This window comes from Geotrypetes seraphini, chromosome 13 (genome assembly GCF_902459505.1).
Source record: "Geotrypetes seraphini chromosome 13, aGeoSer1.1, whole genome shotgun sequence".
Lineage (NCBI taxonomy): Eukaryota > Metazoa > Chordata > Amphibia > Gymnophiona > Dermophiidae > Geotrypetes > Geotrypetes seraphini.
This window is the reverse complement of record NC_047096.1, coordinates 15,159,165-15,171,744: the sequence shown is the minus strand read 5'-3', so window position 1 is coordinate 15,171,744 and position 12,580 is coordinate 15,159,165. Positions and strand designations below refer to the sequence as shown.

Here is a 12,580-nt window from a genome sequence, read left to right as displayed (position 1 = left end):
GCAGGAGAGTTGGGACCAGTAACAAAAATGTTAAAAAAAACCAGACAGCAAACACATGCGCAGACCATCTACAGGCAAAGTAGATGATCTGCGCATGCGTTGGGATCGCTACCCAGTGATCCGTGTCATCGAATGGGAGCATGCCTCCGATCGCCCCCATTTGCATGAAGATGGTTGGTGAATCGGTCGACCTGCCTCCAATCGCCCAGGGATCGGAAGGTTAGTGAACCTAACCCTTAATCTACAATCTGAAGTTGCATTGGTTACCAGTAGAGGCTCAGGTCAAGTTTAAGTTCGGATGTACTGTATCTGCTTTAAGGCATATGCTGTTTTAAAACCTGAATATCTTTTGAATTCATTTGTATTTACTACCTCAAAACATTCTAGGAAATCTCATGCACTATTTGTGTTTCCATCCATTAAGGGTTGTAAATCTAAGAGATTTTGAAAGCATCTTTTGTCTTTTCAAGCAGCTTCTTGGGACAAGGATTCGAATCATTTAATTGCATCCTCTGACACCTAGCACCAATTTAGATGTGTTTTAAAAACCTTCATTCCATTTATTTTGTAAACCGCATAGAACTTAACGGTTTTACGGTATACAAGTGCGTTTTTATGTTATGTTATTTCAGTCTTTCTTTTATTCTCTTATCAGATGCAAGTTGGTGTAATTCAAGCAGCTGAGCTTCCTGCCCTAGACATGGGTGGCACCTCCGATCCATATGTCAAGGTGTTCTTTCTCCCCGACAAGAAGAAAAAGTACGAGACTAAAGTTCACAGAAAGACTCTCAATCCAGTCTTCAATGAGACCTTCACCTTCAAGGTAACAGTAGGCAGCACCAATTAAGTTTCAAGTTTTTTTCGGTTTGATATACCACTTAAAATATATCCTAAGCGGCTTACATAAAGCATTATTTAAATTTTTTTTTTTTTTTTTTTATAATTCTTTATTCATTTTTGCATCTTACAACAAGTGAATTAAACATAATATAAACAATTTCCACATATCACTTGTATTTACAATCAAATATTCTTATATGAAAAATTAAATACCCCCTTTTTATTATCAATCCTATTTCAAATGATATACATTCCCCAACCCACCCCCACATATATACTACCCATGTGCTATGATATCTGATCATTAGAATAAATAGTCAATGGTCCCCATATTTTTTTTAAATTATGAATATTTCCTTGTTGTAACGCTATCATCCTTTCCATCTTATATATGTGACAAACTGAATTCCACCAAAATGTATAGTTTAATTTAGTATAATCTTTCCAATTTTGAGTAATTTGTTGCATGGCGACCCCTGTCAATATTAATAATAACTTGTTGTTATTTGCAGAAATCGGGCTCTGAGTTCTCATTGCTGTACCAAATAATATAATGTCATACGAAAGTCCTAAATTTTTTTTAAAACAGGGAGTTCAATAGTATTTATATGATTTTACTTAAGAGTGAATGTTCTTTAGTATGTTTGTTGTTTACATGGGCTAGGTCTATACTATCTAATAATGGAGTTTTTATTATATTTTGTAAACCGCTTGGAGCAGTAAAATGAATGAGCGGTATAACAAGCTTCATAAACCTTAACATAGGGGTTCTTTGATTAAGGTGTGCTTACCGATGTAGCACGCGTTAAATGCTAAGATGCCCTTAGGAACATGACGGACGTTATAGTTAGCGGGCAGTAATCTTTTAGCGCGCTAAATCGGTTAGTACGCCTTAATAAACGACCCCATAGACAATTAAAATAATGAGGGAGGCTACATAGGAAACAAAAGGAAAACAGCAGGGGTTATATCATTTCATAAAATTAAAAAAAAAAAAACTGATGAGGGAGTGAGAAAAAAAAAGGGAGTACGATTAAACTGAAAACAGGATGCAGGTTTCTACTCCTCCTCCTATTTATTATTTCTATAGCGCTGAAAGGCGTATGCAGTGCTGTACATTTTAACATACAATAGACAGTCCCTGCTCAGACGAGCTTACAATCTAATTTAGAAAAGACATTTCAGGGTTGGGGAGGTTATAGCGGGTCTAGGTATCTGACAGCAGTGAGGGGGAGTTAAGAGTTGAAAGCAGATTCAAAAAAAGTGGGCTTTTAGCTTGGATTTGAATACTGCTAGGGATGGAGCTCTGCCGTATTGATTCAGGCAGCCTGTTCCAGGCATACCGTGCTGCAGGAAAGAAGGGACGGAGTCTGGAGTTGGCAGTGGAAGAGAAGGGTACAGATAAGAGGGGCTTGCCCGATGAGCAGAGATCACAGGGGGGGTGGGGAGCATAGGGGGAGATGAGTGAGGAGAGATATCGGGGGGCTTCGGAGCGAGTGCGAGGCATCTTTAAAAAGAAAGGTTTTAAGGCAAGCTTTATATTTAGAAGCATTAGGCTCTAGTCCAGACATAGGCAACTCTGGTCCTCAAGGGCCAGAATCCAATTGGATTTTTAGGATTTCCCCAACGAATGTGCATAAGATCTATTTGCATGCACTGCTTTCAATGCATATTCGTTGGGGAAATCCTGAAAACCCGACTGGATTGCGGCCCTCAAGGATGGACTTTGGGGACCCCTGATTTAGACACTAGGTGGGCAACTCTGGTCCTTGAGGGCCAGAATCCAGTCAGGTTTTTAGGATTTCCCCAATGAATGTGCATGAGATCTATTTGCATGCACTGCTTTCAATGCATATTCGTTGGGGAAATCCTGAAAACCCGATTGGATCCCGGCCCTCGAGGACCGGAGTTGCCCATGTCTGCTCTAGTCTCATATTCACAGGAGCAAAAAAAAAAGGGTGTGCAACCGTGTGGCAAACAAGGAGCAGCTGCGAGTCCTTGTTGTTATCTCAGCTGTATATCAGTCATTCTCCTTGAAAGGCACAGAAATTAATGACGGTCCCTATCTATCTGTTTGATCATAGATACCCTACCAGGAGCTGGGAGGAAAAACCTTGTGCATGTCCATTTATGATTTTGATCGCTTTTCCAAGCACGATATCATTGGAGAGGTCAAGGTGCCCATGAACACAGTAGACCTGGGACAGCCCATCGAAGAGTGGCGGGACCTTCAGAGTGCTGAGAAGGAGGAGGTAAGAGGAAGATCACTATTTGAACTCAGGAACTGTGGAGGAGTAGACACTTCAGGGAAGCTACCAACATTTAGGCATAAAGAACACATGTAAATGACCAAAATACTGGCATATACTGTATGTGCATATGTGTTCACATATGCATGCAAATGCCAATATGCAAAACAAGAAAAGAGACTGCAGGGATGATATACAGGATTGAGGAACTTTACTGAAAACAAACAAATGTGTTGCTTTCCAAAAAGTGGTTCACGTTGATTAGAAACCGGGACCCGACACAGTCCGTGTTTCGAAAAACACTTCTTCCTCAGGGGTCCAAGATGTTGGGTATCTGGTGTACCAGGAACCAATTCAGAGTATAACTGAATCATAAGAACATAAGAGTTGCCTCCGCTGAGGCAGACCATAGGTCCATCTTGCCCAGCGGTTCGCACCTGCGGCAGCCCATAAGGCCTATTGCCTGAAACAGTGGTCCCTGACTAATTTTTTTAACTTACCTCTACCTCTATTCTTATCTGTACCCTTCTATCCCTTTGTCCTCCAAGTACCTATCCAAAGATTCTTTGAAGCCCTGTAGCGTGCTTCTGCTTACTACATCCTCCGGCAGCGCATTCCATGTATCCACCACTCTCTGGCGTAGCAAGGGTGAGTGGTACCCAGGGTGGTGGTGGTGGGACCCATCCCCGCCCTCTTCTCTGCCCCTCCGCTTCTTCTCTTCCCCCATACTTTCTTTAGTTTTCCTGGCGCGCGCAGCATTATGAACTCACTGCCCACGTGGTGTCTTCTTTCCCTCTGATGTCATTTCCTAGGCGCAGAACCCGGAAGTGACATCAGAGAGAGCCGACACCGATGTGGGCAGCAAGTTCGTGATACTGCTCGCATGGGGAAAATTAAAGACATATGAGGGAAGGGGCAGGGGAGGTTGAGATGGAGTGGAGGGGGTGCTGGCGCCCCCATCAAGATGGTGCCTGGGACAAACCGTCCCGCCCTTTCCTTACTACGTCACTACTTTTCTGGAATTTTCCACAAAGTGACTTAAGAGACATCAGCTCTTTCTTCAGCACTGGGTGCGATCGTGTCATAGCTGTGAACTCTGCAGCCTCCTTTTCTTACTTCATCATTCTGTTAAGAACTTGTTAAACCTTAAGCCAGTGTCTCGCCAACTTTCCGGCCGGTGGCACACTAAATCTGGTGCCCCAGCCGGAAGGCTCCCGGAAGTGCGCAGACGCCCATCTGGCCGCGACCCGCCGGTGGAGGGGGTCCAGGAGGTGCGGGGAGAGGAGGAGAGACGCCGGCCAGGAGGAGAGTCATCCGTGCCGGCTGATTTCCTACAGGATGTGCCTCTCGCCGCTACAAAAGATTCCTGGACAAAACTCTTGCCTCCCAGGCAAGTAAATGGAACGACTGGCTGGCTAACATCATCACCCACTCCTCATCTTACCTCAGTTTTAGAAAATCAATAAAAACGAATTTATTTAACCGATTGTAACCTATGAATCTAGTGTATCACTCCTCCCAATCTGGACCTTATTTTCGATGACTTGTATTGTAACTACTTCGTTGTTTATCCAGCGCCTCTTGTTGTAAACCACCTCGAACTATAATGGCTATGGCAGTATATAAAAAATAAAATTATTATTATTATTATTATAAATTACGTGTATATTATCATCTGTGCGTTCTACAGAGACTGAAGGAAGGCGAGTAACTTTTGAAAGATCATCACAAACATGTTATGTTAGGCCTATAAAAAATATCACCTACCATATGCCTGGTGGCTTTTATTCCTTCAAGTGGTTAACTACCAAGATGCCCAGAATATTACCAAATAACCACATTTCTCTTCACCCTCTTCATCTTTGTTACAGCCAGAGAAGCTGGGTGACATCTGCATTTCTCTACGCTACGTCCCCACAGCAGGAAAACTTACCGTGTGCATCCTGGAGGCGAAAAACTTGAAGAAGATGGATGTTGGAGGCCTGTCAGGTAGGAAGCACTACAGTCTACCACCACCTGGTGGTGCACCTGAGCTGGCCAGAACAAAAAAAAACTTAAAACAACTAACTAGCTTCAAAAGCAGATATTCTACATTTGTTCTTTTTTGCAAACAGGTATTTATTTGATTTTGCTATTCTGTTGGATGATCATTTGACTTCTGACCCTATTTTATCAAGTACAGGCAAAGCAGCACTTTTCTTCAGGTCAGGAATTTAATGCACATTAGCATCTTTATGAGTACTTTTCACTAACATAACTACGGATGATTTATTTTTGCTGTTTTAGAAACATAGAAACATGACGGCAGATAAAGGCCAAATGGCCCATCTAGTCTGCAGTAACCATTATCTCCTCCTCTCCCTATTGGCTAAGGCTCTTAACATTTGCATCTCCTCTTCCTATAGGCTAAGGCTCTGTGACCTGCATTGTGAGGTCATAGAGCTGCCCATCCGCAGTAACCATTATCTCTTTCTCTCTCAGAGAGATCCCACGTGCCTATCCCAGGCCCTCTTGAATTCAGACACAGTCTCTTTCTCCACCACCTCTACTGGGAGTCTGTTCCACGCATCTACCACCCTTTCAGTAAAAAAGTATTTCCTTAGATTACTCCTGAGCCTATCACCTCTTAACTTCATCCTATGCCCATTGGAGAGTTTCCTTTCAAATGAAAGAGACTCGACTCATGCACATTTACATTACGTAGGTATTTAAACATCTCTATCATATCTCCCCTCTCCCGCCTTTCCTCCAAAGTATACAGATTGAGATCTTTAAGTCTGTCCCCATACGCCTTATCACGAAGACCACGCACCATTTTCGTAGCCTTCCTCTGGACCGACTCCATCCTTTTTGTATCTTTTTGAAGGTGGGACCTCCAGAATTGTACCCAATATTCTATTTGTTATTTTATAACAGTGTCTCGCAAACTTTGTCAAGCCGCGGCACACTAAACATAGTGGCCGTGACTCGAGGCATCTGGAAGTACGCAGATGTCATGATGTCATCACGTCAACGTCCACACATGTGCAAAGGCCCTCAAGATAGGCCCTGAACCGCCGGGGTGGGGGGGGGGGGGGTGGGGGAGGTCCGGAAGGGAAAACGCGCAGAGAGAAGGAGATGCGCCGGCAGTGGCTTATTGCCTACAGGATGTGCTTTTCACCACGAGAGGCGCGTACTGCAGGCAGGCAGCCGGCGCTGGCACCTCTCCTCCTGCCCAGCATCTTGCATCACACCTGAACTCTCAGGAGGCACATTAGTGTGCCACGGCACACAGTTTGTGATACACTGTCTTATAATTACTACTAATTCCTCTAGTGCTACTAGGCATATGCCTACACACTGTATGTGGGTACTTTCTCTGTCCCTAGAGGACTCACAATCTAACCGTTTGCACTTGGGGGTGATGGAGCAGCAGTGGGAATTGAACCCAGCTCCCCAGGATCACGGCCTGTTGCACTAAACCATTAGTCACTTTTCTCTTAGGAGTTAACCACTATTTTTTTTTAGTAGCAATAACCAGTTAAGTACCTCTGAAAATTATCAAAGACCCTGAAAAAGCGATTTAACAAGTCAGTGGCTATTTCTGGCCAGTTAAATCGTTTTGAATTTCGACCAGTGAAGTTTTATCTAGAAGAAAAAATAAATTCAATTTAAAAAGCATGATACGAGTTACCTTCTATCTCTGGGCAACATTTAAAAGCAGCTGATCTGATTCCTTTGGCCATGTTAAGAATTAACTTTTTACTATAGGTTGTGGTTAAGGGAAACTACCAGGTCACATTAGAAATGAGATAAAAGTGGAACTTTTCAGCACCTGCCTACCTAACTATGATAGCTATATAGATTGCTGAGCCAATTGGGTGTACAGTGTTCCCCTGGTCGTCCGCGGTCGGCGGTTCGCGGTCCCGCTCATTCACAGTATTTTCTGACCTCAAACCACCGACAAGGAGAGGGCAGCAGGAGAAAGCTTTGATACGCAGCTCCTGATTGGTAAGGCCCGACTTAGTGCAGGAAGTGGTGGTCGGAGCATACAGCGAGTGATTTCCTGCACTCGCTGGTGCTCCAGCTGCTCTCTCCTGCCTCTCCCGCTGCCCTCTCCAATGTCCCCCATGAAAAACTGTATTCGCAGTTTTTCAAGATTCGCGGGGGTTCCTTGAACGGAACCCCCGCGAATATCGGAGGAGTACTGTATTAGTAAGGAAGGTTATGCCCAACTTCGTATGCTGTATAGGCTAAAACCATTTCTGAATAAGTATGATTTTCGAACTGTGGCCCAATCTTTGCTTTTGGACATGATTGGACTACTGTAATTCCTTGTTCTTGGGTTTGCCAAAAATGAAATTGAAGGTTCAGCAGCTGCTTTTGAATTTTGTAGCTAGGGTCATGAGTGGGGTGAAGAGGACAGCCCATATAACCCCCACATTAAAAAGTCTGCACTGGCTACTGATTGAAACCAAAGTGGTACAGGGTGATATACTATTTGATGAACCAGTGACAACACTTTGAATTCTGGGAGATTTACAAACCTCCGAGGGCATTGCGCTCTGAGGAGAAAATAAAATTGGTAGCAATGACAGCTGATAATGTAAAGATATGTAGCAACTCAACTTCAAATGTTTTCCACTGCTGGAATGTCATATTGGAACAAGCTTCCTGGGCAACTAAGATTATGTGTAGATCACTACAGCTGTAAGAAGATATTGAAAAACAAGCTGTTTGTAGACACAGACTCTTGAGCCGTCTTTCCTAACGTTTGTTGGGCATTTTTGTAACTTTTTTTTTATAATGCGTTGTTTTCATATGTATTGATATTATTTTGAAGAACGATTTGTATTTTTTTTTTGTTTTTGATCTATGTATGTTCATTTGGAAACTACTGTGACTCCAGGCGGTATATTAACCCCCTCTTCTCCAAAACCGTGCTAGCGGTTTTTAGCGCAGAGAGCCGCGCTGAATGGCCCGTGCTGCTCCCGACGCTCATTGAGTTCCTATGAGTGCCGGGAGCAGCGTGGGCCATTCAGCGCGGCTCCTTGCACTAGAAACTGCTAGCGCAGTTTCGTAGAAGAGGGGGTAAATTTTTAAATGAATAAATATCTGCATTACAGTTCACAGCAAAGGTCAAAGCCAGGTGAAAATCAGCCTCAATCGTTTGTGTTACTTTACCGGGCATGAACTCATACTTGTCGTTTGGCTCCCCCTGCAGATCCTTACGTGAAAATCCACCTGATGCAGAATGGGAAGAGGCTCAAGAAAAAGAAAACCACAGTGAAGAAAAAGACACTGAACCCTTATTTCAACGAGTCATTTAGCTTTGAGATCCCTTTCGAGCAGATCCAGGTTCATTTACTGCTATTCTTTCAGTTTTGAGCCTGACATGAGTTCCTGAAGCCAAGGAGAATTGACCCCAGGGAGTTCCTGAAGCACCACACACACACACACACGCAACACACACACACGCAACACACACACACACGCAACACGCACACATGCAACACGCACACATGCAACACACACACACACATGCAACACACACACACACATGCAACACACACACGTACAACACACACACACAACATACACACACACAACACACACACAACACACACACAAAACACACACACACAACACACACACACAAACACACATACAACACACACACACAACACACACATGCAATGCACACACACACAGCACACACATACAACACACACAACACACACACATGCAACGCACACACACAGCACACACATGCAACACACACACACAACACACACACATACAACGCACACACACAACACACACATGCAACACACACACAACACACGCACACATGCAACGCACACCCCACACACACACACGCAACACACACCACATGCACACATGCAACACACACATACACACAACACACACACAACACACACACACTCCTGTACAATGTAGTAATACAGACACTCAACCAAAAGAAAAAAAAAAGAAACCAAGCCCTACATAAGTCACGAATAAGCCAAAAATAAAAATAGGGCAAGTGAAATGGCTGATCGGATCTAGTCTTCAGGAAAATGTCTTTAAGTGTAACCAAAATAATATGGAATTAAACACACCCTACTATTAAGTTACAATATCCTGAGGCTGACACAATTTAATTTAATTACGTGTCTTTGTAATACTTCCTATCATTTAAGTTGTTTGACAAGTTTATATTTATTTGAGAACACAAACTTAATAAAGAGGAAGGAATACAGGTTGTCCTACATTAACATACTTAGACGCCATTTTTGAGAATTATACGCTAAGGTCAACTTCGGTTCCGCACTGTCGACGTTTTCCCCTGATGAAGCCATTCCAGGTGAAACGGTGGCCCCTGTTGGGATTAAAACAGTGCAATACTACCAAAAGATAAGTGCTTTTGTTTAAAATACATGCACTATCGGATATAATTCTCATGATATTAGATGTCAAAAAAGATGTTATCACATCTGTGTTAAAATCTTATTTAATAATTTATTGAAAGAAAAATATAAAAGTTTCAAAAAAAGTTAATTAAATTTTGTACTTATATCACATGCCATTTGCCAGTGATTGAGACTCTGACCGAAATAAGTATCTAGCAATTGTTGCCTGAATACTCGGTCTCTGAGGCATGGCATAAACAATTTTGCTGTTTTCAGTAATGTGTTTAAGGAAGTGATTTTGTATCTTTATGGGTTGTAACCCCCCACATTTTACTGTAAACTTAACTTTTTCCTTAAAAACAGGGAAAAAGTGAAGTTTTCAGTAAAATTTGGGGGGTTACAACCCCCCAAGCCCCCCACAACGCCCCCCACAACGCGGCGCGATGTGTATTAAGTAAAGTTGGGGGGTTCCCCCCACGACCCCCCCGTTGGAGCCCTAAAAACAGTAATTTTCTTCGGCGCACACCTCCACGCTGCGCTCAATTGTCCGCTCGCGCCTTTGTCCCGGCACGCTTTTGACCTGACACCCAGGTAACCAGACATGCAGAACCTGTGTCCATAAAAGAAATCACATGACACTCAGGCAGAGGAAGGGAAGGAGAAGCTCAAGAGATCATAGTTTTGTCCCTGACTTTAACTTAACATAAGATAATTAAGCTACTTTTTATTTTAAGCTCCCATCCTTAATGCATCCTGCAATTGGCCTACATTAGCAGGGAGCTACAAATTGAGGGTTGAGCAAGATGTCTTGTACTATGTAGTTAGGTAATAAAGAGAAGAGCAGGAAATCCAACAATATATTAACTGTGTACCCAAAATATGAGAAATGCATCATGACTGAAGCATAAACTTGTTTCTGTCCACAGAAAGTGCAAGTGGTTATCACTGTCTTGGATTACGACAAGCTGGGCAAGAACGAGGCCATCGGGAAGATCTTCGTGGGCTGCAATGCCTCCGGAACAGAGCTCCGACACTGGTCAGACATGCTAGCAAATCCCAGACGGCCCATTGCTCAATGGCATCCTCTGAAGCCAGAAGAAGAGGTGGACCTAGCTTTAGGAAGTAAAAAATAAAGTCAAGTCATAACCCAGCATAACCTGAGAAACATTTACGTGATTCAGAGCTATCAGTACCTCCAGTGTCTACTTTGGGTTGGTTTTTTTTTCTTCTGTTAATTGAAATGTCCTTTGATGGCTGTGGAGAGAATTGAGGACAGTTGTGAAAGTGCCACAGGCGAAATTGGTGAAGTAAGGTAGGAGTATCATTACCCATCTCGGGCTTCAGAAGTGGAGTTGGCTTCCCTGCATGCTCTAGAGCTTTATATGCAGTAGTTTTCCTCTAAAACAAGGTTCTTCCTTGCGTTGTTTGAACTTCTAAAGTGATTTGCCCCAAAATGTGAAATACGTCCTCTTGAGTACATTGTTAAGATCGCTGCTGAAGAGATTGAGAAAGCTTGATCATGAGAGTTGACCAGATATCCCATTAATGCTTTGAAATTTATGGACCTACTAGAAGGTCCAGTGATCGTCCATAACCCTTCTCCATGCTGAATAGATTCCTTGTGCTTTCTTCTTCCACCAACCATCAGGGTTTGATATAATGTGCTGAGAATTACCCATACAATAAATGAAACCACAAAAAAACTAGAGTGAAAGTAAGGTTAGCAAGGAATCCATTTACTTACATCTTCGTAGTACAAGAATAGTTCAAATTTACCTTTGGACAGAGGAATTAGCTTAACTTATGCCTAGACATTTAAACATGCAGTTTAGAAAGCAGTCTTTCTTACACGGGGGTCAATTTTTCCCCCATCCCCATAGGAACTCAATTTCTCTGTCTTGTCCCTGTGAGTTTTGTTGCTGTCCTTGTCCCAGCCCCATTCCTGTAAGCTCTGCCTTGACCGCACAAGCCTCAAACACTTATGAGTTTAAAATGTTTGAGGCTTGTGCAGATGAGGACAGAGAGCTTGCAGGAATAGGGCAGGGACAGGAAAAGAACTCGCCAGGATGGGTAAATGAGTTCTCACAGGGAAAAGGAAAAATCTGTCCCCGTATCATTCTGTAGTGTGTAACAGTACTATAGTAGATGATGGCAGATAAAAGACGATCCATACAGGACCCAGGATGTAGAAATCCACCTAGCATCGGCCACAATGCCCCACCGCTGAAGTCATCGTCCAAGCTAACTCTAGTCTAGCCTATCCCGATCAGAACAGCTTCTAAAATGGTTATTTCATCAACATTGTTCCTCCATTCATGGACCCAGCACCAACGGTTGGCAAGCTGTCCACTAGAGCAGTGGTTCCCAACCCTGTCCAGGCCAGTCGGGTTTTCAGGATAGCCCTAATGAATATGCATGAGAGAGATCTGCATATAATGGAGGTGTCAGGCATGCAAATCTGCTCCATGCATATTCATTAGGGCCATCCTGAAAACCCGACTGGCCTAGTGGTCCTCCAGGACAGGGTTGGGAACCACTGCACTAGAGAAAGATGAGATTGGGTATTATAACAGTTCAAAACAATCAGTGTGGTTTACACAGGCAAAAAATCATCTCGAAAAGGCTAGCCACCAATATTCAGTGGCACTTATTCAGCACTACTGTCCAGTTCTCAGCTTTGATCACCATGGCACTACCTAGGTAGTACTGGGGTGATCTGGGGATGGAGTTGGCAAAGAGTTAGCACCCTCCTCCCCTTTTGTAGAAGTTTTCAGAAAGGTCTTCATTGATAGAATGTGTGTTGGTGGCATGAGGGGACCATGTGCGAAATGCTGAAAACAAAGAGTGAGGTCATATTCAGCCATCAAAGGATTAAAAGATATGGCTACCCTTAAAGTTGCAGTACCCTCCTCTTAACAATGAGGCAGTCTGCAAATACCTCATTTGTGTGTGATGGAAGCTCTTTCTCACACTGTGTGTGATATATGTATACGAGTCCTGTTAACAAACCAAATGCTTGTCCTGGTAAAGCTCCTTCAATAGAAAAAACAAGTTCACTTCTCCCTCCGAATCCACATGTTTATTCGTGATTTTTTTTTT

General features: G+C 43.1%; 1 protein-coding gene across 1 annotated transcript in view; it reads left to right on the top strand.

Annotated features, from left to right (window-relative positions):
• SYT2 (synaptotagmin 2) overlaps positions 1-11,417 on the top strand; it is a 155,696-nt gene extending 144,279 nt beyond the window's left edge. The window contains exons 6-10 of the mRNA XM_033918478.1: positions 656-823; positions 2,925-3,092; positions 4,961-5,078; positions 8,293-8,426; positions 10,408-11,417. Of these exons, the coding sequence (XP_033774369.1) occupies positions 656-823; positions 2,925-3,092; positions 4,961-5,078; positions 8,293-8,426; positions 10,408-10,614 (795 nt within the window). The 3' untranslated portion in view covers positions 10,615-11,417. The remainder of the gene's footprint in view (positions 1-655; positions 824-2,924; positions 3,093-4,960; positions 5,079-8,292; positions 8,427-10,407) is intronic.
• Positions 11,418-12,580: the final 1,163 nt, after the last annotated feature.